The 25,536-nt window shown below is 40.0% G+C and overlaps 1 protein-coding gene across 2 annotated transcripts in view; it reads left to right on the top strand.

Moving 5' to 3' along the window:
- LOC122939661 (dynein axonemal heavy chain 5-like) overlaps positions 1–25,536 on the top strand; it is a 337,492-nt gene that overhangs the window by 144,462 nt on the left and 167,494 nt on the right. For both annotated transcript variants that reach the window (XM_044295816.1, XM_044295814.1), the window contains exons 27-36: positions 3,003–3,200; positions 5,916–5,996; positions 6,089–6,493; positions 6,585–6,703; positions 6,985–7,121; positions 7,821–7,983; positions 10,664–10,775; positions 11,804–11,932; positions 20,088–20,287; positions 22,883–23,036. In XM_044295816.1, the coding sequence (XP_044151751.1) occupies positions 3,003–3,200; positions 5,916–5,996; positions 6,089–6,493; positions 6,585–6,703; positions 6,985–7,121; positions 7,821–7,983; positions 10,664–10,775; positions 11,804–11,932; positions 20,088–20,287; positions 22,883–23,036 (1,698 nt within the window). The remainder of the gene's footprint in view (positions 1–3,002; positions 3,201–5,915; positions 5,997–6,088; positions 6,494–6,584; positions 6,704–6,984; positions 7,122–7,820; positions 7,984–10,663; positions 10,776–11,803; positions 11,933–20,087; positions 20,288–22,882; positions 23,037–25,536) is intronic.

Here is a 25,536-nt window from a genome sequence, read left to right as displayed (position 1 = left end):
AGATCAATGGAGAACACTATGGGCCAAATTTATCATTACTCTGACAGCTCACTCCACTTTCACATACGGCTAAAGTCAGATTTATGATCGGCCCTTTAAGACTGTAATAAATGTGGTTTGACGGTAGCAGTTTATCCGTCAGTAAGCAGCTTTACAAAAGTCGCACATCTTTACAAAAAAGTCGCACGTCTTTACGAAAAAGTCACATGTTCTATTAAAAAGTCTCATAAGATAAGCATGGTCCTCACTGGAGTGAAATTGCGCAATTTTTTGAGACTTTTTTGCGACTTTTTAAATAGTCTCAATAGTAAATCTGTCTAGAGATTAATTTACATAAGAAAACTGGAGAGCCTAGAGCAGAGCAGAAAAAAGTCGCAAATTTTTGCGCAGTTTTAGTGATTGCGCAAAAATTTGCGACTTTTTCACTCCATTATTCTGACTTGAGCTAATGATAAATCTGGCCCCATGTGTTTTGGAGATAAGCTACTCCTGTAACTGATAGTTTACCTCTCTGGAAAGCATTCCATTTTTACTCATACACTTCTGTATTGTACTTCTGTATTTGTAGATGTTTTGCTCAAATGAATCTCTCATTTAGAGTTTTTCATTTACCAAATTAGACTTTTTAATATATAATTCACAATCCTGTAGGAATGATGAGGGACCTGGTTTGGTCTTTTGAATCCCTCCATCATTTGGGGGAGCCTTTTCTGTTTTCCATTTGTTGGGATTTGTCCTGTCATGATTGCTATGAAAGTAGGTGACATGTCTTTCTTCAAAAGACCCACTGCAGTTTTCCATTCTCATTACATCAGGCTACAGAGGATTCTGAGTGGAAATATAAATTATATTATAATTGCAAAGTAAGAAGAATGCAAAATATATAAAGGCAGACCTTAAATGACTATTCCATTAAGTCTACTTTATAAGAATTAATCTAAAATAATATTCATAAGAATTAATCCACATGGTGATGGCTTTGCATAATCTATGGCAATTATTTCATTTTCTGTGTGGAAAGGAATTTATTCAGGCTGTAATTTAGCATTTTTCAATTAGTAACTTTGTTCAGCAAACTGTGTACCTCCCAATTAAAGAGGTATTCCGGTTTTAATGATTACATTTATTTGTTTAGAGAATAGGCAGTAACGATTTTTTTATATGTATTTAAAATGTTGCTCTTTTTCACACAATAGCCTCTCTCTAAAGAAAAAAAATGGTACATCTCATTTTAGTCCTGTAAAATGCATCTGTATGAGATCTGAATAGGACTAAAGATGGCGTAATGCATGTGACCCTCAATCCTGTCATGTGACCACTGGCAGATATCTAACAGTTGAATAGCAACTTAATGAGAGGCAGAATATATGAATACGGTATATACTGCATTACTGCAGCATCATTTCATGTCTGTCTGTGTAGAAACACATCGGACATTGTTCTCCCTGTCTTCCCTGTATGTGTTCTGTTGCTATTTTCTTTTATATTTAACTTTATTAACAACTTGACGGCATCAGCTAGAGGAAGGCAGCCATTTTACAAATCGCCTGGAAACGGGCACCCATGTAAACAGAAACATAGTGAGGTAGTTGTTGTAATAGCCAATGCACAATGATTTCCACCTTAACGTCTATGTACTGTAGTTATTACATGGAATTGTGCTGTGTGCTGACCCAGCACATATATGTCATGTAGCACTGTTGCTTACTGAATGTCAGTGGGGTGTCACATGACTGATGCCATGTTTCAGTTAGGCCATGGTCTGCTTCATGGGCTAAACCCTTCTACTATACAGATAGGGGTCAACTACCAGATATGAAGAAAGGTGTTTAAGGAAAATTTTACTTGTATATTTGAAAATGGTATAATGTCCTATTTGCCATTGGCATTGCAGCGGAGAGCATATGTACTTACAGCTACTCTGTCTCATTCTCTTTAATGGGAAGGAGCAGTTGTTGTTACACTCTGTTCCATTCAAGTGAATGGGATGGAGGAGATTTAATTACATGACATTGCAGTGGCGAGCAGGTAAACACAAAAGCAGTTGGTCAGCCCATCCCAAGGCACAGGTGCATGCTGCTATGACTGGAAACATAAAACAACACAACATATAATGCAACAGCTCTCTGCAAACCGAATAAAGTACAAAAACATATTGTAATCCTAATGTTATGCTAAGTAGAGATGCTTGGCAAATACATTTTGTACAAAATTATTTGAGCCCATCTGCCGCATGTCAAGGCGATCTCTGTAAGACGGGAACCTAACACTAAGTTCCACTTGTTAAGTGCTATGACAGCGACCATGAAATTCGGAGGGTGTAGGTTCCACATGCATGCTGGGTCGCCTTTGGTTTTTATTATTTTTGGTGCCAAAATGGCCTCCATTGAATACAGGGGATGCAAGTACCAACATGCATGCAGAGTCCACTACCCACCTCTCCTGGTGTCAGGGGCTTCCAGTGAGTGGGGAGGAGCAGGCTAAGCTTTATACTCATGCTATGAGGCAGACAGGCTGGTCAGGAGTGCACGACCGACCGGAGTCAGACACACCTCCAGTGCAAAATACAAGGGAAACACAAAAGGGGTTGGTCAGTGGCGAGCAGGTAAACAGTGTATTCTTTTCAAACAGCTGATCGGTGGGGGTGTCAGGAGTTGGCCCCCTTCTATCTGATATTGGTGACCTATCCTGAGGATAGGGCATCAATATAGGAAACTGGATAACCTCTTTAAGTTCCGATTTATTTCCTATCATGTGAATATTTATTCAAACCCATTCACATAGCATTAAGAATGTATGCTTGTTTTCCTATGATGAGCTGCAGTTTATATGAAGATAATAATAAGTTCTGATTAAGGAATTTAGAGCCGAAAAATTAAAAAAAGAGCGCTTTTTGTGTTATACTGGGAATGTTTTGTCATCTAATATATCTATTAGTGTGCTGACCTCATAGACTTGTGCTGATTCACTGGTTTACGTCGCTGTTTTCAATCTTGTTACAGTTGGAGCAAAATGCTGCCCGAGATCTCGGTGATGAACTTACCAAGATGGTGGTGCTGAAACCTTTGGATAAGCAAATTGCTGAACACAAAGATGTCAGCAAAGTTGTATCCAACCTCAGCTCTATTGTCCTGTTACTTAAGACGGATGCAACTGATGTTCTGAACAGTTTTACCACATTTTCTGGGATATGGAATCAGGTAAGCTAACTCTAGATGAGAGATGCATAATAGTTTGCATATATTACACAATACAATAATCTGATATAAATTTACAACCTTATTACTATTACTGTTTATGCTTCAAGCTATAGATATGTTGCAAACCCATTATATGTGGTTTCATATGGTGCCTACAGGCCTGTAAGAACTCTAGGGACAACGAATCTAATTTATCAAGACCGACGTATGTTATGTTGGTCTCAATTGGCTCTGCACTGCCGGAGCAGGCATTTCATTTATGACAAGGCGCAGTCCTCATCATGAATTAAATACATTCACCAGCAGTTCGCGTGTCATGTGACTGAAATCTACTCCAGCTCATAGATGGTATATATTTCAGTCATCATTCAGCCAGTTTCTGCCATCAATGATGATAATTTTGCCAGGGCAGATGTCCCCACCCAACCCACCCACACCGGATTTTGCAACTTTTTAACTCCAAATCTATGGCATTGGGAGGTGATAAATATGTCCTTTTGTGTGCTGCTGTACAGGCCTTGAGCATTAGTTCCTCTAGGTTTCCATATGGATAGTTATTCTTCTGAATGTTTTGTCTTCACTTGAATGGGGCTGAGCTGCTCCTAGGCCATGTGACAGATAAACGTGATGTCACTGGCCTTGGAAAAGTTGTGAGAAGACCGCAGCACTCACAGGAGCGCCGCTGCCTTCTCAAACAGCTGATCAATGGCAATCCCCAGTGTCAAACCCCACCGATAAGATATTGAGGAACTATCCTGAGGATAAGCCATTAGTATTAGAATTTCAGAAAACCCCTTTAAAGATAAAACAAAGTAAAAAATGTTTTCAAAATACAAGCAAAAAAAGACTTAAAAATGCAATAAAAAAAATTCAAATAGCTCCTTTTACTTATAAAAATAATTATAATTCGTATTACCACATCCAAAAGTCCCCTAACTATTAAATATAAAAAGCCAATCTCAGGGAACAAATATAGCAAATTGCAATTTTTTTCAGTTGCTTCACCTACCCCTAAAAATGTTAATAAAAAGTGATGAAAATTTATATATGCCCCAAGATGTTATTAATAAACACTAAGGCCTCTTTCACATACGGGTGCGTTGCGGGAACATGCGCCATTTTTTTCCGCGAGTGCAAAGCGTTTTAATGCATGAGAAAAATCGGCATGTTTGTTACCCAGACCCGAACCCGGACTTCTTCACAGAAGTTCGGGTTTGGGTTCAGTATTCTGTAAATTTTATTTTCCCTTATAACTTGGTTATAAGGGAAAATAATAGCATTCTTTAAAACAGAATGCTTAGTAAAAGGTCAATTGAGGGTTAAAAAAAATCTGACCTGTGGTGACATCACTGTGCTCATCACATGGTCCATCAACATAGTGATGGATCGTGTGATGTATCATGCGATGAGCACAGTGATGTCACCACAGGTCTTTTGACAGGTCCTGAAGAAAGAACAGGAGACCGGAAGCTACGCAATCAATTGGAGGAGGTGAGTTAATTTTATTTTCTTTTTTTAACCCTCAATTGACCTTCTACTAACTATTTTTTAAGGGAAAATAATACAGTGAATAGACTTTCATCCTAGCAACTATGCGTGAAAATCGCACTGCATCGGTACTTGCTTGCGATTTTCATGCCCCCCTATTCACTTCTATGGGGCCTGCTTTGCGTGAAAAACGCGCAATATAGAGCTTGCTGCGATTTTCACGCAACGCACAAGTGATGCGTGAAAATCACCACTCATGTGCACAGCCCCATAGAAATGAATGGGTCCGGATTCAGTGCGGGTGCAATGTGTTCACCACCCGCATTGCACCCGTGCGGAAAACTCACCCATGTGAATGGGGCCTAAGGGTCACATTGCTAAAAAAGGGCCATTATATAGCTCCATAGAAAAAAATATAAATAGGTTATTTAGGTTTATATGTCAATGTAAAGAATTGTTCTTTAAAGATACAATTTTCTTTAGGCATATTCAAATATAATAAAAATGATATAAATGTGATATCAGTGTGGTCGCACTGACCCGCAGAATAAAGGGAATATGTAACAAAACCTGTAAACAATGGCGGAATTGCATTTCTTTTTTCAGTTTCACCCCAATACCATTTTCCAATGCCTGTTAGGGTAAATTTAAATGGTGCTATTAGAAAGTACCTGTTCTGCAAAATACTATGTAGCTAAATGATCAGAAAAAGTAGAACAGGTATGGCTCTTGGAAGGTAGGGATAAAATGACCAAAATGGCCTTTTTGATTGCTTGTCAGTATGAGTAGAAAGTCTGATGAAAAAAGTTTGGCCTCTGAGAGGATCTAAAGCGCCTACACTAGTTTGTTGGTGCTGCACAGTACCTTCTATGTATGCATTTCATTGTAATGTACCATACAGTGCTGAAATAATGTAATCATACTCTGGTTAAGTAACACTCTTAACTTAATAAACTAGTGTATCTACATTCTGTGCAGCTGCCTGTCCATGGGTTTGTGCATCAAGTGTATTAACAGCTCCAGGTGCCCAGGCCTTTAGGGCCTACAGCAACCATTTCAGTAGCGGAAGATGATGCACACTGTTATGGCTGTCTTTGAGGACATATGTCTCCATTAAAAAAACTTTTGTGGTGCAGAATTATGACACCGCTTTATGATCACTGATCACCTAGTACCAGTGCTGTAATTCTATCAGTATTTCATGTCAGTTACTTTTGCATTTCATAGGATGTTGATGAAAAGGTGAAAGAATTCCTGGATACCAACCCTGTAATGTCTGAATTCCGAACTCAGTTGAATTACTATTCCGTAAGCAAAATATTAGCTTGTCATAAGTCCCAATATCATGAGCTCAATTGAATACATATTTATGCTGCCTCATATCCATATTTTCCTTACAGCAACTGGAAACCCAGATTGATGAACTTCCAGGCCATTGCATTGTAGGATCTGTGGACTTTTCCACTGATTGTCTGAAAATGGCGTTAGTTCAAGAGTGCCGCAGGTGGAAGAGAGCAATTGGCTCAGCTTTGAATAAGAAGGCTGCTATGGACATGGATGAAATCTACTCATTTATTGATAATCTCAATAAGAGATTGAACAGACCAATTAATGACCTTGATGATGTTCGTGGCGCAATGGATGCCTTAAAGGAAATCAGGGAGTCAGAAATTAAAATTGACATGATGATTGGACCAATTGAGGAGTCCCATAGTCTTCTGGTGAAATATGATCTTCTGTTCCAAGATGGCAATGCTGAGCGAGTAGATGGCTTAGCATATGCTTGGAAGAACTTGAATACACAGGTAGATTTACCATCTTGCTTTATGCATTATAAATATAAAGCCAATATTCCTTCTACAGGTCTTATTAATTCTTTATTGCGCTTTTTGTCAGGTTTTACAAACCCAGAATTTACTTATTAAAGTGCAACCAGAGATGAAAACAGATTTACTGGACGGTGTCAAGAAATTCCAGGTTGATGCCGCAAAATTCTATAAAGACTATGATTTTACGTAAGTAAAGATGTAGTTCATTGCCTCTTGGTTTCATGGGCATTATTGAGAAGCTGGTGGCCTGCTTTACAGCATATTTTGTCATTACTTGTGGCATCAGACTATTTGCTAGTTCTTGATTTATGCAACTTGCTGTCTTTAAATTCTCTCAGATCCGAGGAACTGTGGAACTATTATATTGCTTTGACAGAAATGGCTGTTCATACCGTATGAGATGTTTTTAATCTATAACGCATAGAGTATGTTATTAATGTACTTTCTTGTAATTCTTTTATTCATAGTGGTCCTGGAGTAGAAGGGATACCTCCCAGGGAAGCTAGTGACAGATTGCAAGTGTTTCAGGCTAAATTTGATGAATTATGGAGGAAATATATTACTTTCTCTGGAGGAGAAGAGCTCTTTGGTCTCCAAATAACAGGTGAACAGCACAATTATAATAACCTAATGTTCAGATTTTACAGAACTGCAAATCCTGAAGCTACTTGTATGAGAAAACTGCTAAAATATTCCTGTTTCTACAGTACGTGGCAGTTTTATACGATAGTTGCGATAATATTACCAGCAGCGTAAGGCCTCATGAACACGACAATATTTGTGGTCTGTGTGCAACCCGAATTCTTTGCTGTTCAGATGCGGACCCATTTATTTGTTTGGGACCGCCAAAAATGCGGACAGCACACTGATGTCCTCTATGTGCTGTCCTCATCCGTGTGTCGGTCATTCTAATTATAGAACATGTCCTGTTCTTTTCTGTTTTGCGGACAAGAATAGGTATTTTTACTATTAGGCCCTCAAAAAGTGCAGCATGCATGCATTTGGTGGATATGCTGTTGGCCATCTACAAAATACAGAAAGTCATGTGCATGAGGCCTAAATAGAATTCAGTTTAAAGTGAGTATCAAGCATAGGATGAATAGAAGTGCCAGCTATCCAATGTGTGTCATAAACTGATACGGTATTGGCAGCTATGTGGTTGTCATTGCAGTAGTGTCATACATTACTGTCCATAGATATTAGTGAGATAGTGTGCTGCGTCAGTTACCAATATTGCTTGTGTTAGACTAAATTGTTTAACTGTTCTCAGTACCTGTTTTTTCTGTTGTTTAATATTTTTTAGAATATGCTGAGCTGCAGAGGATCAAACGTGAGCTATCTTTGCAGCAGAAACTATATGGTCTTTACAATGCAGTTATAGAAAATATTACTGGATATTATGACATATTGTGGACTGACCTGGATATTGAAAAAATCAACAGTGAGCTTCTAGACTTCCAAAATAGGTGTGTATTTCAGATTTGTGTAAAGGTCCCTTTAGACGGGATAATTCAGCAGGAACCATTCCTTCCTGGCAAGCGCCCGTTCGTCAGTGAAGGAGACTGCCACATTTACATGCAGAGATGCACAAACGGTCCAATTACCTGACGAATGAGAGTTTTGTTTGTTCAATCGGCAGCTCCTATGAACACTTGTTCGCGATTATCTGGTGGATTCTCGGCCCATGGAAAGAGCCACTTAGCATTAGCTTTTATTGGTTTTATATCCTTTCCAAGTAATACAAGTTCCGATAATAAGGCAAGAAATGGAATTCAGATTTTTTAGGACTTCAAGACTTATCTGTTAGCATACAAAGACGGTCTTATTACAGCCTTTGCCTGCTTGTCTCATAGACAAAATGCAGGATTCTTTAAAGAGGACCTGTCCCCACAAACTGCAATGCAATCTGAAAGCAGCATGTTATAGAGCAGGAGGAGCAGAGCAGAGTGATATATCGTTTTGTGTGAAAACATTCAGTAAAACATGCATTTTATACATTTATATATCTGCTTTTTCTACCTCCTGAAAATACCTATCGGTACAGGGAGGATGCGTTATCAGTGGTTGATAGCATTGTGTGAGATATAAATATTTAAATTCCCACAAAACTATATATCAATCTGTTCTGCTCAGACTGAATTACATTTTGTGGTGACAGCCTTTATTTGAGTACAGTGCTGAACTACACCATGGCAACATACATGTGGTGTGATTAGAGTCCTGTGGGCTCCAGGACAATTTTTAGACCTGGGCACCCCTTCCATGTGAGACACAGTAGCGTTGCTAAGGTCTCTCTCTCTCTCTCTCTATATATATATATATATATATATATATATATATATATGGAAAAGTCCAGTGGGAGCACCAGCCAGGATGTGGGTGTAGAGTCCAACGTGGGGTCACGGCAATCCCCAATAGTATAAGCAGAAGAAGTAGGACTGCACTCCGAAATAGTGGTGAAAGCAAAAAAGTTTTATTCACCCATAATATGGCAAATCTTGCGATGTTTCAGCTCACACGAGCCTTCCTCAAGCTTGAGGAAGGCTCGTGTGAGCTGAAACGTCGCAAGATTTGCCATATTATGGGTGAATACAACTTTTTTGCTTTCACCACTATTTCGGAGTGCAGTCCTACTTCTTCTGCTTTTATATATATATATATATATATATATATGCCCCCCCAAATAATAATGCAATTTCTTATATATGATAACACCCCTCTAAATATTTCAGTCATACAGTTAACAAATAGTACCACTATATGAGTAACATATATTATCGCAATACTGTTAGTGAATGAATCAGAGTAAACCAAGTCTAATATTACAAATAATTACACTGACCAAAAATAACTTTAGACCATGAACATAAATTACCACCATCGAATGACTGAATACCACCATGCTGATACTAAATAGAAACCATTGTACTAAGACCAAAATTAGGTACTGCTATACAATAACCATATGGTGGTCGATAACAGTTGTAAAAATACAGTACAGTTATATGCAGTGAATTAAACATGACATCCTTTGTGATTGGAATTGTTCACTTTCCCTTTTCATCTTTATCTGACCCAGACCACCATAAATACTTCCTCCAGTCATGAAGAAGTATGTCATGTCTGCCGAGTGTAATGTAAAGACATCTTTGACTCCCTCAGTAGTTATGTCCCTGTTTATGCCCCGATACAATAGCAATGAATCCCTTAGTCCCCTTTACAAAAATAAAGTCCCCCTTAGTAAAGTAATGTCCCCCTCAGTGCTCCTTGCATCTATAATGTCCCCATGGTGTCTTTTAGAATAGCAATGTTCCCTTTACTGCCCCTTAGTACAGTAATGCCAAATTTGTTGCCCCTTAGTACAGTAAAGTCCCCCTTAGTACTGTGATCTGCATCTTAGTACTATAATGTCCCTTTTAGGGCTCCTTGCATAAGTAACGTCCCCTTTGTGCCATTTAGCACAGTAGTGTCCCCTCTATTGCCCCTTAAAGTAATATTGCCCTTAGTACAGTAATGTCCCACTTTTTTTCCCATTTTAGTACAGTAATGTCCCCCGTAGTGCCCCTTTATACAGTAGTGTCCCTTTTGGTGCTCCTTGCATCAGTAATGTCCCCCTTATTGCTCCATAGTACAGTAATGTCCCATTTGGTTCCCCCTAGTACAGTAATGTCCCTTTGGTGCCCCTTAGTACAGTAATGTCCCCTTTGGCGCCCCTTAGTACAGTAATGTCCCTTTGGTGCCCCTTAGTACAGTAATGTCCCTTTGGTGCCCCTTAGTACAGTAATGTGGTGTCCCTTACTATGTCATTCAGTACAGGCAAACAACTTACAGTAGGATGTCTCAGGCTTTGTTACAAAAACATCTTCAACAATGTTGAATGATGTGACATTTCCTTTGATGACATTAATTTTTTATTACTGCATCTAATTGTACAAGAACAAAGGATGTTTTCTACATAATTGTCTTCCTCAAGCCTTTGTTGGGTGCACTCTTTTATTTCAGCTGTCCTAGTGTTTTGTTGATTTTAATAAGTTGGTGCTGTACAATGTGTGCCAACAAGATTTAGCAACTGTTAACACTGTACTGTACGTGCTGCAAAATAATGTTTGTCATGACTAATATGTTGTATTTGCCCTCTCAAATTAGAATTCGCAAGCTGCCAAAAGCATTGAAGGAATGGCAAGCATTTAATGACTTGAAGACCAGTATTGATGACTTCAGTGAGAGCTGCCCTCTTCTTGAAATGATGGCAAACAAAGTATGAAGTCACTTCTCCTACCAAATGTTGGCTACAGGCTTAAATAGGCGTCAGGAACTGATAGTCAGAGATGTCAATCATGTTCATTAAACTGTTCTTCTGCCAATCTGGAAATCTTATTATACATTAATTATCATTGTTTATTTCTTACCAAGATATATGTAATCTTGTAATTAAAGAAATAGTAACATGCTATTCTGCAGGTGTTTTTTGGTGGCTAATTTCCCAAGTAATTGTTCTAAGGCCTGTTTAAAGGATAATTTCCCAAAAGTAACATAGTAGCATAGTTTATAAGGCTGAAAAAAGACATCTGTCCATCTAGTTCAGCCTGTTATCCTGAAAGTGAAATACTTTGGAGGGAATTTAACATAGACTAGCGTCTTATGCTGGCTTATGATAGCCCCTGGTGTGGCCGAGGATGCGCCTAATTTAAATTTGATGCATCCTCCAGCAATTCAGAGCCGCTGTATGTTTCAGTCTTCGTTTATGCCAGAAAACTAGTGTGAAAAATGATAAATTCCCCAGGCCCGCTGGCCCCACCACCTCCCCGTCCTTGCCCCCTTCTCGGAAAAGTGGAGTGTATAAATGCCATTTGAGCCATTTGTTTTTGTTAATAGTTGTTTTTTTGTGGTCCCTGACTTTGTTTTATTTTTAAATGCAGTATGTTGAAACATTTGGCATTTTTATTTTTTCTGGCATTTTGACATCTCTATAAAAAGAAATGGCTGAAAAAATGTGGTTCACACACTTGTATAGAAAAAAAAACACTGCTAACATCCTGCCATAAAACATGCAGTATGAAAAAAATGAGATCAGTTTCTAGGAGTTTTATTTTGTGAAGAAAAGAACGCAAGAGCAAGTTTGTGTTTGAAGGGGCCCTAAAGTGGGATTGATTGTGGGATTGATGTCCCATAATTTATTGCAATTTTTGGTTTACCTGGATAATGCATTCATACAGCATTATAGATTTAGTATTATTGCATCTTTACTGCATTTATTTTTATTTACTGCTGTTTTTCACTCTCTAGGCAATGATGAAGAGACACTGGGACAGAATATCACAACTTACTGGCCACACTTTTGATGTGGAGTCAGAAAGCTTTTCCCTGAGAAATATAATGGAAGCAGCATTGCTAAAATACAAAGAGGATATTGAGGTTAGTGCCAAGACTAAATCGTTCATCAAGAAATCCACATTCTGTTTGATTTTTCTGCTGCTAATTTTCTGACAAGTCTCCAGAACTTGGATTCTTTACTACTCCTAATGATTAACTCCTTATCGGAAGCTCAAAGGTCTGCCATAAATTCATAGTTTATAGAAACACCAACTAATTTATCTGTGAGCAAGTCTGACATGTATTTCTCCAATCTTCCTGTGCCAGCAATAGCTAGCAGAGGATGGCATCAGTGAGCAATTCATGAGTTAACCAGAAAGCCTCGTGGTAAACCCCAAAAAGACCCTGTCCCAGCAAATACAATTTGTTTTATCCACCACTTTATGACCAAGGAGCACAGGCTTTAGATTAGGTCTTTGTGGTAAAATGTGAGATTGTAGGTAATTCCTGTGAAGTATAATTGAAGGAATTTTACTGATAATTCTGCATTGATATCATAGGGTTCATGCTGAGGCTGTACTTATAATTCATTGTACAGTAAATTAGTTTTATACATCTTAAATTTCAAAGCATTACATTACATTGTATTACATTAGTAAAATTACCATAAAAATGAAAGAATATGGATGCAGTCCGTGTTCCTTCCTGCATTTTATTTGCATACCCATTGTATTCATGCATGTGGACCGAGGATCTATAGAAGTCAATGGGTTTGTAAAAAATGTGTATGCAACACAGGCTGCATGTGGATACTGATGTGTGCATGGGGCCTTACCACTATAAATGCATTATTTCTGAAAGGCCTACCTCTGTGTCTTTAACTTAATGCGACTTAACCATTAGTTACCATCCATACACGTTGGCGGCCCAGCTAAAGGCCCCTTAGGGACCGCCATAAAAACATTACAGCAGAGAGCTGGTGCTCAGCTCTCACAAGAGAGCTGCGCTCCTGCTCTAACAGCCCAGACCAGCAGGAGCGCTGATCCAGGCTGTTTAACCCCTTACATGCCACAGGCAATGGCGACCGCTACATGTATGCGGTGACAGAGGGAGCGGACTCTGTTTTTGTCCCATCAGTAACCTGCAAATGAGTGTGGTGTGACGATGTGTGTATAAGTAGACTGGGACATGGTATAGGCCCCAAGCCTGCCTTGAGTGTTCTTCAGCAGGCTGCGCCTGCTAATGCATTGTATTTTAGAAGCAATCAAAAGATCGCCTGTTATAGTCCCCTTGTGGGACTATTAAGTGGTTAAAAACGTTTTTAAAAAATGTATTAAATAGAAAAAAATTCCAATAAAAAAAAAAGTTTTTCTTTTTCTTTTCCATTGAAAAAACACTTTTCAATACATGGTGAACACCGTAAAAAAAAATGTCAGAATTGTAAATTTTTGCTTAGTCGCCATAAAAAAAAACTTAATAACAAGTGATAATTGTTATAAATAATTCATTTTACATTCTCAAATTAGTTTTAGAAATAACTATTGCTGTTTTTAGCTATTCATTTGCATGCCAGGAAAAGTCATGGTTTACTGAAATTGATTTACTGCTTCAATTATAAAATAAAGTAAAATAAAGGCTGTTTTATCCTTAGAGGTGTTGTCCAAGAGTTTGATATTGATGATCTATCCTCAGGATAGGTCATCAATATCAGATCAGCAGAGTCCACCTCCCGACACCCTGCTAGTCAGATGTTTGAAGAGCCCATGATGCTCAAAGGTGTTCCGCGGCTTCTTCCTAGGCAGCTGATTTAACGTGAACAGTCACATGGCCTAGGGCTCAGCTCAGTCCCATTCAAGTAAATGGGGTTGAGCTGTGATACCAACCGCAGCCATTATCCGGTAGATGGTGCTTTGCTTGTGAGCTGTGAGGAGGCCACGGTGCTCACCAAAGCACAGCTGCCTCCTCAAACAGCTGATCGGAGAGTTGTGGGGTGTTGGATCCTCGCCGATATGATATTCATGACGTATCCTGAGGATAGGTCATCAATATCAGAATCTTGAAAAAACCCTTTAAAAAATTGGAGAAACAGTCTGATCTGCAGGTGGCATTTCCTCTTCAATATCAATACGTTTTGTTCTGCGTGAGGTGAACTATAGCGATCTAGAAATGAAAGCATGCAGAGATGTAATTGTTGTATGAATATTTATAGAAAACAAATGAGAGTACATTGGCACAGGAGCCCTTCATTTCTGTGTGTACTGCAGAGCTTGTCTTCTTAAGTACTGCAGACTCATTTTTTTCTTCTCCAATTAGCCATGCAAATAGCCTTCTGCACTTAAAATAAAAAAAGTGGCGGCTGTGACTTGAATGTAGCAAACACATAATTAGAAGAACCCAGAAGAATAAAAATGTTCTTATCTTCCGCAATATGAAGAAACATCACTGTATACAAAATGAAAGCCAAGCTCTGATTGGTTGTAAGAGCATAGCACTACCGCCAGTACAAGAGGTCCAACTATTTATTGGGGCTTTTATATAGTGCGCTATGTAATACATGTTAATGACACGTTTATGGAAACTGTTGTGTGGGTTCTTGTTGATAATAGGGGGCCATGTGGCCCTAGAGAATGAGCTGATCTTACTGGGCAATGAATGGGAACAAATGTACATAGGAAATTCCATTCCTAATCATTGCCCTCTCGTTAGCTGCGTTTATGTCCAGCAGTTATCAGTGCTGTATGGGAATGAATGATCACCAACTCATCCCTGTTTACAAAGTGCTGCCGAAAAACAATAATTACTTGTGCCAAATAAGCAATTTAATTTGCCAACAGTTTACCATTTGATCGTTTGCTTGTTGTTTGTGATCAGTAGCAGATTTGGGTGAGTACGAGTTAATTTCCAGTAATTGACCCAATAAAGTGCCAGTGTAAATGCAGAGATGTCATTAGAATAATAAAACAGATGTGATCCCAAACCACCTCCATTCCATCCTCCCCAATGGACTTCTGAATGCAGCAGTGAGGTGCCCTATAGAACATGTGACCTCAGCAGTCTTTTGCCGTATAATTGTCAACAGCAATCACATGTGTTATATGGGCATGACATTGATGCAGCCAATGCATTGTGTCATGGCTATGTCGGCAGTGAGATATGAGACGAGGCACTGGAACTTCTACAGCTAAAATGGCCAAGTACTTTTATTCACCATATGTATGCCAACTTTTTACATCTGCCTGGTAAACTGGGCTACAGAATCATTGTAGTGAAACAGGCTGAGCTGCGACATGTGTACAGGTCAGCAGAATTTAGCAGTCTGTGGCTTTATTTCTATGAAAACTGAACTTTTAATATATGCAAACGAGCCTCTAGGAGCAATGGGGGCGTTGCTGTTACTCCTAGAGCTTCTGTTCTAGCATGCTGCTTCTGTGTCCCCTGCACTTTGATTGACAGGGCCCGGAAGATTAAACGCTATCATGTCTTTGCTGGGTGTATCAATACCCGGCTCAGGCACTGTACAGAGGAAAACTGCCATCGAGCCTCTCTCCTGCACTGCACTGTCACGTGGACTGAAGCAAACAGCAAAGGTGCGGGCCTAGGAGAAGTCGGGACCAGTTTGCACTGCCTATACCTTTCACTCAAAGTGCCACAGGAGTGGGGGTTGAGAAGATGTTACTGGAGGAATGGGCGCCCCATTCAAAAATGTGCTGTGGGGCCCAGTCATTTCTAGTTACGCAACTGTGCAGAAGAGTTGGAATATTTGAAATGGCCCTGACGATTGTAATAAGGGAACACAGTGTGAAGTTACCTTATTCTTCTGAATGCCAACCCTCATGGAAAATCACTTTGTCTACCATCTAGTGGTAGCTTTTCAGCAAATAATATGGTGTTCTGCAATTATTTCCTGTAAATGAATAAAAAAGCAGCCTCTAGGCAATCACAGTCGCCAAGTTATGACAAGATTCCCACTAAAAGGATTTGTCATAAGGCAATTTATTGATGGAACACAATACAGTTTATTGGTTCCTTGGCAGTAAACGTGGCACTTAATCTTTTGTTGACCAAACGATATGGTTTCTGATGTTCTTATTATCCTCCGAAGTTAAGATTTATTGAGCTTACTTATCAGCATGTCATTGTGCCTAACCGTTATTAACAAAGGAATAAATAGTGGTGTTTTATGAAATGCATTTGTGCACAAATAATAATGTGAGCACACACACATAGCCGGGAGGATAATTTATTTCACCCTACACCATATTTAAATTATTAATCACTGCTGCCAGATCAAATCCAAAAACATAATACAGTAAGGCGTTCAAAGACATTAAAGGGTTAGTCCCATCTTGTAAAGTGATGGTTGACTATGGCACAGCGCAACCGTTGGTTCCCCCACTGTCCATATGAATGACGCAGATGCAATGCTGGTTTAGCGCTGTGCTCCCCTCTGTTTTGTGGCCATAGGCCGCACTGTGTCAGGAGCTGTAGCCGGTCCCATTCACAATGCTGCATGCCCTTCATTCTCAGGATAAGGCCTCATGCACATGGCCGTTGTGCCGGCCGTGTGCACCATGCATCATGGATGCGGACCCATTAACTTGAATTGGCCCGCAATTCCGAAGATGCGGAACGGAGTCACGGAATGGAACACCGGAAGCACTACGGAGTGCTTCCGTGTTTTTTTTTCCGTTGTTCCACACCGCAAATAAATATGACATGTCATATTTTTGGGCGGTGCGGACAGACCACGGTCCCATTCAAGTTGAATGGATCCGGCCCGCTGCACGGATGTTGCCCGTGCATTGGGGACCGCAATTGCGGTCCCCAATGCACGGAACGACCGTGTGCATGAGGCCTAACTAAGGTTGCACCTCCACCAATCATAAAGTGATGGCATATGCTAGTCACTGTATATCCATTATTGATGGGTATGTGGTAGAAACCCTGCTTCACAAATCTTTTCACATCAGTGTAAATCACTGTCACAATCCCTACTCAATAGGTCACGTCACTGGGGTGAATTATACTAGTGAGCTCATCAAGTTACCACAGAAATTCCCACCCACCTATTCTAGATGACGGAATTATGCTAACTTACTCCCCTAGATTCTAACACCCCAATATTTTCTATTACAATAGCTGCCACCACTTATACTATAAGGCAATAGGGGCTTATACTCAGATATTCTCTCAACCCAAATTTAACACAGTAACACAGGTTATCTATATGGGACCTAAAATCCTCTGAAACACTACTGGTAACGTTATTCCCTCCAAAAGAGCAAGTTCTATAAAACCACAAGGAAGGGACTTATTAATGTTTAAATGTAATACCCAATAGTGCAGTGCAATACTAAAAGAAAGTGTCAGATAAAATAGAAAAACAAAATATACATACAATATTAATGCAGTGAACATATTAAAATAAACAGGATAAAATACGGAATATTGGCTTACTGAGATGCAGCAGTTATATTCCGGCTGTGGGGACAGCTGAAGATATGGGCAGTTACTCCAAACAATGTGGATCCCCAAAATGGCTGACAATTACCTGTTCCCAAACACCGATTTTTATCCCCCCCTCAGCCGGCTGTGAGGGAACCTCCCTACTTTCGGTCCGGCCTTCTGGAACGTCTGATATTATTCAGGTTTCTGCCCCACCTTCCCAGAAGACTGACTGAGGTGGCAGTATGAATCACGGTGATTCCTCGCTGTATGACAAGGACTGCGGGTACAGGTATGATCCCATAATCTGAGTCGCTTCGTCCTGGTCATACAGACACCAAGTATGACTGAGTTATGATTTCCAGAAGGCCAGATCCTGAATACCGAGAACTGCCTCCTGCCCAGTATGGCACGCTCATATACTCTGCCCGAAGCCCATGTCAAGCTGAACACAATTATTAGGGTACTGGGGCTGTGGGTGCCATGAGGTCGGAGTTATGGCTTCTGATATTATTTCATTCATCTACTGAATGGCTTAGACCAGCCACTGGTCTAGCAGCCAACATGTATAGGGTGGCTGTGCATTTTAAGTACCCCCTCCCAGATCTTCATTAGGATGTCCAAATGGTTTTCAGTTAGCAGGCCTGTGATAAATGGGGACTTCCTCTGAGAATGTGGAGTTTCTCATCTAGTCTTCAGATGGGCTGGCATCTAGAGGCACCATTTGCATTTGCTTAATAGATCATTTAGCCACTGCTATATAATCAATTATTGATAATGTAAGTCCAGGAGAGTATCAGATCTATCTATGTATGTATGTATCTATCTATCTATCTGTCTATTTACCTCGGATTTCGTTACAATCACCTTAATGCTTTACTCAGTTTTGATTATTCATATATAGGTTAGTTATTACCAGAATGTCTCAGTACTTTATAGTGTTTTGCCTTGTACTTTATCAGGGATCAGCAACCTTCGGCACTCCAGCTGTGGTGAAACTACAACTCCCAGCATGCAAACATGCTCGACTGTTCTAACAATTCCCATAGAAGTGAATAGAGCATTCTGTGAGTTGTAGTTTCAGAACATCTGGAATGCTGGAGGTTGCTGATCCCTGTACTATATTTTCCTGTGTCTCCCCCTTTTATTTTGTATGAACTGTATTAATATGCTGCAGAAAGGAAGACATTAGTCATAAATGAAAGAGTTAGAAATTGAAGGGGAAAAGAAAAAGACAACATTGTAGAAACTTTCAGACTGCACCAGGACACTAACCTAGCACGATGCCTTGTATAGTAAAACTAGCTCAGCTGAATGCAATGATCCCTTTCACTAGTAATCTATTACTACGTTCTGGAGATAAAGTACTCTTTCCTCTACCAGACTCTCCCTCTCTTTCTTGATTGATAGGACGGTGAGATGACTAGGTGAGAGGGAGAGGCTGGCAGAGGAAGCAGGAGGAGCAAGAATGCACCGATACATAGTAACATAAGGCCGAAAAAAGACATTTGTCCATCCAGTTCGGCCTGTTATCCTGCAAGTTGATCCAGAGGAAGGCAGTGTAATTTGCAGTTAAGGACACCAAGTGCTTTTCTTCCCCCCCCTCCCGAATGGAGCAACAGATCACTAAGTGAAGGTTATCATTACAAGGCATTGTGCCTGGTTTAACAGCCACTTTGAGTTCTTCCCTGTTGGTCTCTACCTGCCGTTTTTGAGCTGTAGGGGGTAGATGCATCTGACTTTGACTGATGGTACAGGCAAACAGTGCTGGAATGATGTAATCTCAACACTTGCCTGTGCGTGTGTGCTCCGAAAATCCCAAGCTATATTTATAGCTGTATAGAACAGCTCCCAGGCACATGCCTTGGAGCTGTTCTGTACTAAAAACAGGGGGACATACGAGGTTGGCGGGGAGGGGAGCTACAGACAAGGGGAATATGAGGCCACAGGAGCTACTGCGCATGCGTGTGAGACTATGCACGCTTGCTCCTGCAATCTCGGCCACTGAAAAGGCCGGGAGTCTTTGCTTTCTGTACGCAAGTGCGGACTGCGTTGCTGCAGTGGCCCCTAGATATGAACATTTTATTTTAATAAAAATTCAAAACTAAGAACAGCAGGCATCACTGCAACAGAGAGTGTGGAACTGAGGCAACCCCTTTAATTTATGTAAAATGCTAAATTTCCTAGAAATGTACACGTGCATCACTTGCATACACTGGTGCTTTAGAAGTTACTGCATTGGCCCTTGGTGGAAAGTGGGGCCAGGTCACCCACATGAGACATTATATCAATTTGGTAAAATCAACTCTGTCAGAATAACACATTTAAAGGGAACCTGTCACCAGGATTTTGTGTATAGAGCTGAGGACATGGGTTGCTAGATGGCCGCTAGGACATCCGAAATACCCAGTCCCCATAGCTCTGTGTGCTTTTATTGTGTAAAAAAAAGATTTGATACATATGCAAATTAACCTGAGATGAGTCCTGTCCCTGACTCATCTCACATACAGGACTCATCTCAGGGTAATTTGCATATGGATCAAATCGTTTTTTTACACAATAAAAGCACACAGAGCTATGGGGACTGGGTATTGCGGATGTGCTAGCGGCCATCTAGCAACCCATGTCCTCAGCTCTATACACAAAATGCCGGTGACAGGTTCCCTTTAAGTTAAGGAGCACATCTAGGAAATAACATAAAGTGCTAGGAACAGAGTACCTGTTGTTTTGACCCATATCTACAGGATTTGAACGTTGAGTGAATATCATAGTGGTCTGCAATGCAATGACTTTCTTCATTTTTTTCTTAAAGGACATATGTATCAGTGCCGTCAAAGAGAAAGATATTGAAGCAAAGCTGAAAAATGTAATCAATGAATGGAGTGCCCATGTGTTTACTTTCGCCCAGTTCAAGTCCAGAGGAGAACTTCTACTGAAGGGGTCCGACACCTCTGAGAAAATTGCACTAATGGAAGACAGTCTTATGGTGTTAGGTTCTATAATGAGTAACAGGTAGGTGATACCTTTTCTTTGTCTCGCTCCCGTGTATATTTCCACTCAGCAGGGTACATATATTGGCCCGCTTTCATATCTGCTGTAGTAGTAATGCAGCTTGGAACAGCGAGGCTCATGATTTAGCACATTCTCTTGTATAAAGAGCTTAATTTAAAGTCAACTATTTTAAAGAAGATTAGTAATTTAAACGATTCTGGATTTGGCAACTCCTTTTGAATTAGCCACCATGGCTCTTATATGGCTGACATGCACACCTTCTCATATTTTTCTACTCTTGAGACCATCTCCATTGCTGTATCTAGAAACCTAATACCATTATATAGAACAACAGTTATTATTCTAAAAATGCACTGATACCCAATGTATAATATCAGTGTGATATGAGCAATACAAATTATTCAAACGCAGTAATTTTAGGTAATGTGCCTCTCCTTAAAGTCTGTGGTACAGGGGGCTCTAGCAAAAACGGATCAAAATGATTTCTCCTCTGTGGTATTTTGTCATCTAATCAAATAGACTATAAAGCATTTATGGAGTCATTTATCAAACTGGTGTAAAGTAGAACTAGCCTAGTTGCCAATAGCAACCAATCAGATTCCACCTTTTATTATTGACAGCTTCTTTGGAAAATGAAAGGTGGAATCTGATTGGTTTCTATGGGCAACTGTGGGCAGTTCTACTTTACACCAGTTTGATAAATGACTCCCTTAGTATGTGGTGATGTCCAGATTGACTAGCCACCTGTATAATAATACAATATTCTATAAGCATGTGCATATTCAAATTGTGCCAAAATATATAAGCTGCACGTATATAATATGTCTTTTGTCTTCACCATCTGCTATCTATTCTGTTATCAAATCATCTAAATGTTGGCAAGCATGCCTGTTAGTGGCATGCAGTAGACAGATGGCAGTACCAAGTGCTAAAGGTAGTCCCTGGCTTTGAGAAATAGATTTTATGACAGCTCAGATTTTTTGTTTTGTTTGATATATTCAGTTTAGTTTCCCTTTAATGATCTGCATAAAAAATCTTCTGTATTGCATAGTAGTTGGGTTTTTGCCACACTACAGTATATTTTCCCATTTAAATCCCATCGGCTATTCTACTCTGGCTTTCATTTCTGATGATAAATACATTGACATGTTGCAGACTTTTGTACCGCCAAAAGGTTATGTCTTAAATGTTGATCTATTCTATTGAAGAAAAACGCTTTAAAGCAGAAAGATAGAAAAAGGAAAAAAGTATAAAGCTCAGAAATTTCTCAAAGCGACTGAACAATGGGCACAGCTATTGGCAGCTGAGAAAATTCCCACACTGACCTTTACACCAAGGCCTGCGTGACGACTGTGATTTCTGTATACATATCTGATGTTGTGGGGGACCTGGAAATACGGATACAAACATGCTGGCAGTCAGCCTTTCAAATCCAATATATTGTGTGTGTTTTTCCTCCATCCTGAAAATAAGTTTTTAAAGTAATCTGCAGGTGCATTTATAGAGCTGTCTGTGCACTTAGCATGCAGCTGAGCGGTTTGTATCATTTACTGCTTCTGTCTTTTGTAAATCCAGAAAGAGAAAATGACGGCCTTATGGCAGAGTAGCTGTGCACAATTATTTCTTTTTAAACACAAAAAGTTATAATGATATAGACTTTTTATCATTGCCAGATTCCTTACACATTTGGCACTGTAGAATTTGGAGTCTTACAGTTTCAGCTATTACACACAGATGTATTCTGTATACAGTATGCATACTCTTTAATGGGGTTTTCTGAGGCTTTTCTACTGAAGACCTAAGCTCTGGATAGGTTATCAGTATCTGATCAGTGGGGGTCCGACACCTGGAACCCCCACGATCAGCTGTTTGAGAAGGCATTGGTACCCTCAAGTAGTGCTACAGCCTTCTCTTAGCTTACCAATTACAGTACCATACATTGTACAACGGTATCGCAACTCAGCCTTATTCACTTCAATGGGGCTGAGCTACGCCTAGGCAATGTGACCGATGAACGTGAGCGCCGGTCAGGGTCGGACTGGGAACTAAAAGTAGCCCTGGAAAAAATACTAAACGTGGCCCCATTTTGTAGTCTGGTACAAATTGATGGAAAGCAGAGCCAGCAATACCGTATTGTGGTACATTATATCACCCCAACAGAGCCAAATACCATAGTCCATCACAAAATACTGCCAGCAGAAACAAAATACATCCCCAAAAACTTCCCGTGGCCAGCTATGAGGAGGGCCCAGACGGCCCTCTGGGCTTCGGCCAACCGGGAAATTCCCCTGTAAGGTCTATGGCCAGTCCGCCCCTGGCGGCAGTGAATGAGGCTGAGCTGCAATACCAAGCACAGCTGCTGTACAAGCTGCTGTCACCATGGCACTACTGAAAACACTGGTGCCTTCTCACACAGCTGATTGGTGGGGGTTCCACGTGCCGGGCCCCCACCAATCAGATACTGTTGATGTATCCAGAGGATAAGTCATCAGTGTAAAAGTCTCAGAAAACCTTACTGTATTTTATTTTCTTCCTCATTATGTGCAGAAATCCTGAACAGGACATTGATTACGTTTTTGCATGTGTTTTAAACAGGTATAATGCCCCATTTAAACCAACCATACAGCAATGGGTGCAAAAATTATCCAATACCACAGAAATCATTGAGAACTGGCTCAATGTACAGAACCTTTGGATTTACCTGGAAGCTGTGTTTGTAGGTGGTGATATAGCAAAACAACTTCCACAGGTAGGTATCAATATTTTTAGACGCATAATTACTGAGAATGATGCTAGATGAGCTAGCTGCGAAGAATTTTAAACTAGGAAAAATATAATATACCACATGTGAATATTGAAGCACATATACCTTATATACCTTATCTCTTCTTTTCATCTTTCTCATCAATGCTTACTAACTTCATCTCCTAGAATTGCAAAAAATCCCTATTGGCTCACTTCAAATTAAATAGGGCTATTCCAGACCTATCATATTATCACAGCTTTCACCTTCTACAGGATTGTAGAAACAATGCTTTCAGACTTTGCCATCTACTCATCTCTCTATCTTGCCACTGAAGATCCTTGCTACTCATCTCACTATTGCACCTACTCTAAACATTGCTGCTCGCTTGTTCTCCAAAAGATCTCTCCTCATCCATCCCCCATCTATCCACCTGAGTTTAGAGAGGGTTCTATTTTGCACATGGTTTCTAGCCAGCCAATGTAGGGAACAGCCTGCCGGATCCTGCATTGCCAGATGCTCCCAGAATGCTGTCTGGCTCCATTAACTATAATGGGGTCCAGCGGTGATCCAGCGGCAATTCAGCAAATATGCCAAATACCGATTTTTGTCCAACCAATTCCCTGTATCCTATGCTGGAACAGCCTGCCGGTAGACTGTGCCAGCAGTGTGAAACACGTCATAATCTACTTTCCAGATGGTACAGGGTTCCCTCTAAACTCTGTGCCTTAATACTATTGGTCCCTCCCCTATTTTGGAGATGTGGATCTAAGGAAAATACATTGCTCAATATTTTAAGGGGCTGTCCCATGTTGGCTACCTTTTTAAAAAACTGCCTGGCCTATCATTCCTAAATTCACAGATTGCCCACTTCCTGATACTTCTCCTCTATTTCTACTTTACGTATTTGATATACTGATTACATTTTATAAGAAGTCAATGGTTTGGCACTGAATAGAGTACAAACCTGTATCCCTGTCCTATGGCTCCAAGCCTAGGTCATGACAACCAGTCAATGATTTGCTATAATTCACGAGGCAATGCAAATTGAGGATCTCACTGCTTCTGCCCACAAAACAGAAGGTGGTTTCATTGGCTCAGTTGTTAGGATACAGCAAAATAGTAGACAACTTTCCTATCATGAGTGTGACTTACCTGCTCTTGGGTTCATCAACTTTTAATTTTTTTTATGGCGCTCTAGGTTTCTATCTACCCTCTTGCTTTTCTCTTTGCCTTCCCCTGTTTTTGTCCTAATATGTTGATAATTCTGGTTGCTTTTTGCAATGCTTTATTTATTATGTATTACAACATCTCTTACATTAGAATTTTGTACGGTAGTGCTGGCTTGTGCTGGTGATTCTGGTGCAATCAATTTGTTAGACAGTCTTTTTTGCCCTTTGACTCTGCTCTTGCCCCCCACAGGCACCCAACAGATTTACTATAATTTACACCAGAAACTGATGCTAATGCTATGAGCTAGTTTAGTTTTTTTTTATGTTGTTCATGGTCAGCAAATCATGTGTCATATTTATTAAGAGGCAGGCACCTTTTTATAAATCTTACACCTATGCCCTTCAGATTAAGACTGATGTATGAAACGCCAGTCTTAATAAATTCCCCCTTAGTGTCTTTTTCTTCTAAGTGGGTCCACAAAATCTGTGCTGATTAATTTCCTAACATATCTTCATATCTTTTGTAATTCCATCTTTCCAAATCATTTATTTAACCATAGAGTTAAAGGGGGGGAATGTATGTCTGCCTGTATCTAAGCTCCCACTAAGAGTAGGTGCAGAAAACCAGAACTTCATCATTCAACTCTATGGATATAGTGAATGAATGAATAAGCTTCGTAGGCTGTAAAACTTGCATTGTGTTAAAGCTGAACCTGTTATCAGGTCCTCAGGCACCTCTCATGATAAGTGAAGAAAGATTGGTGCAAAATGGCTAGAGGGTTGATCTTATGAAATGCTATGTGTATAGTTCAGGGAGTAGCTGTTTTTAAAGGAAAAAGGGTCTATATAGATTAAACATGTAGTAGATGACTGATGAACTGGTACTCTAAATATAAAATGACTCTGTACCTAAATTCTTAATGTCTGTCAATGAACTTCCAAACTCAGTATGGACTTGGACTTATTTTCTCTTGAGAAATCTCAAGGCATTAAATAAGATTAGAATAATTTACAATGAATGGTGTATACCTGCACCACTTACTGTAACTATAAGTGTAATGTACAGGACTGGTTCTGCAGTGAGCTGCATAGCTTCTTCTCAATGTGTATAATAGAGGGAAGGTGGATCAATGTCGACAATATGTGTGTGGTGACAGTGATAGATCTGTAGAAGAGCCCATAGGAGAATGATAAAAGACTCGGGAAAAGAAAAATACATGGTAGGCATGGTCACATATGTTCTCTCGGTAGGGACATCCCATGATACAATGCTGAACAAAGGGTAGATGTCCCTTGTGCCCATGTTTGTCAGGCAAGATATATGTTGCCTTGGT

Source organism: Bufo gargarizans, chromosome 5 (assembly GCF_014858855.1).
Source record: "Bufo gargarizans isolate SCDJY-AF-19 chromosome 5, ASM1485885v1, whole genome shotgun sequence".
NCBI lineage: Eukaryota > Metazoa > Chordata > Amphibia > Anura > Bufonidae > Bufo > Bufo gargarizans.
Note: the sequence above shows the minus strand (reverse complement) of the source record. Positions and strands in the feature narration are given on the sequence as shown.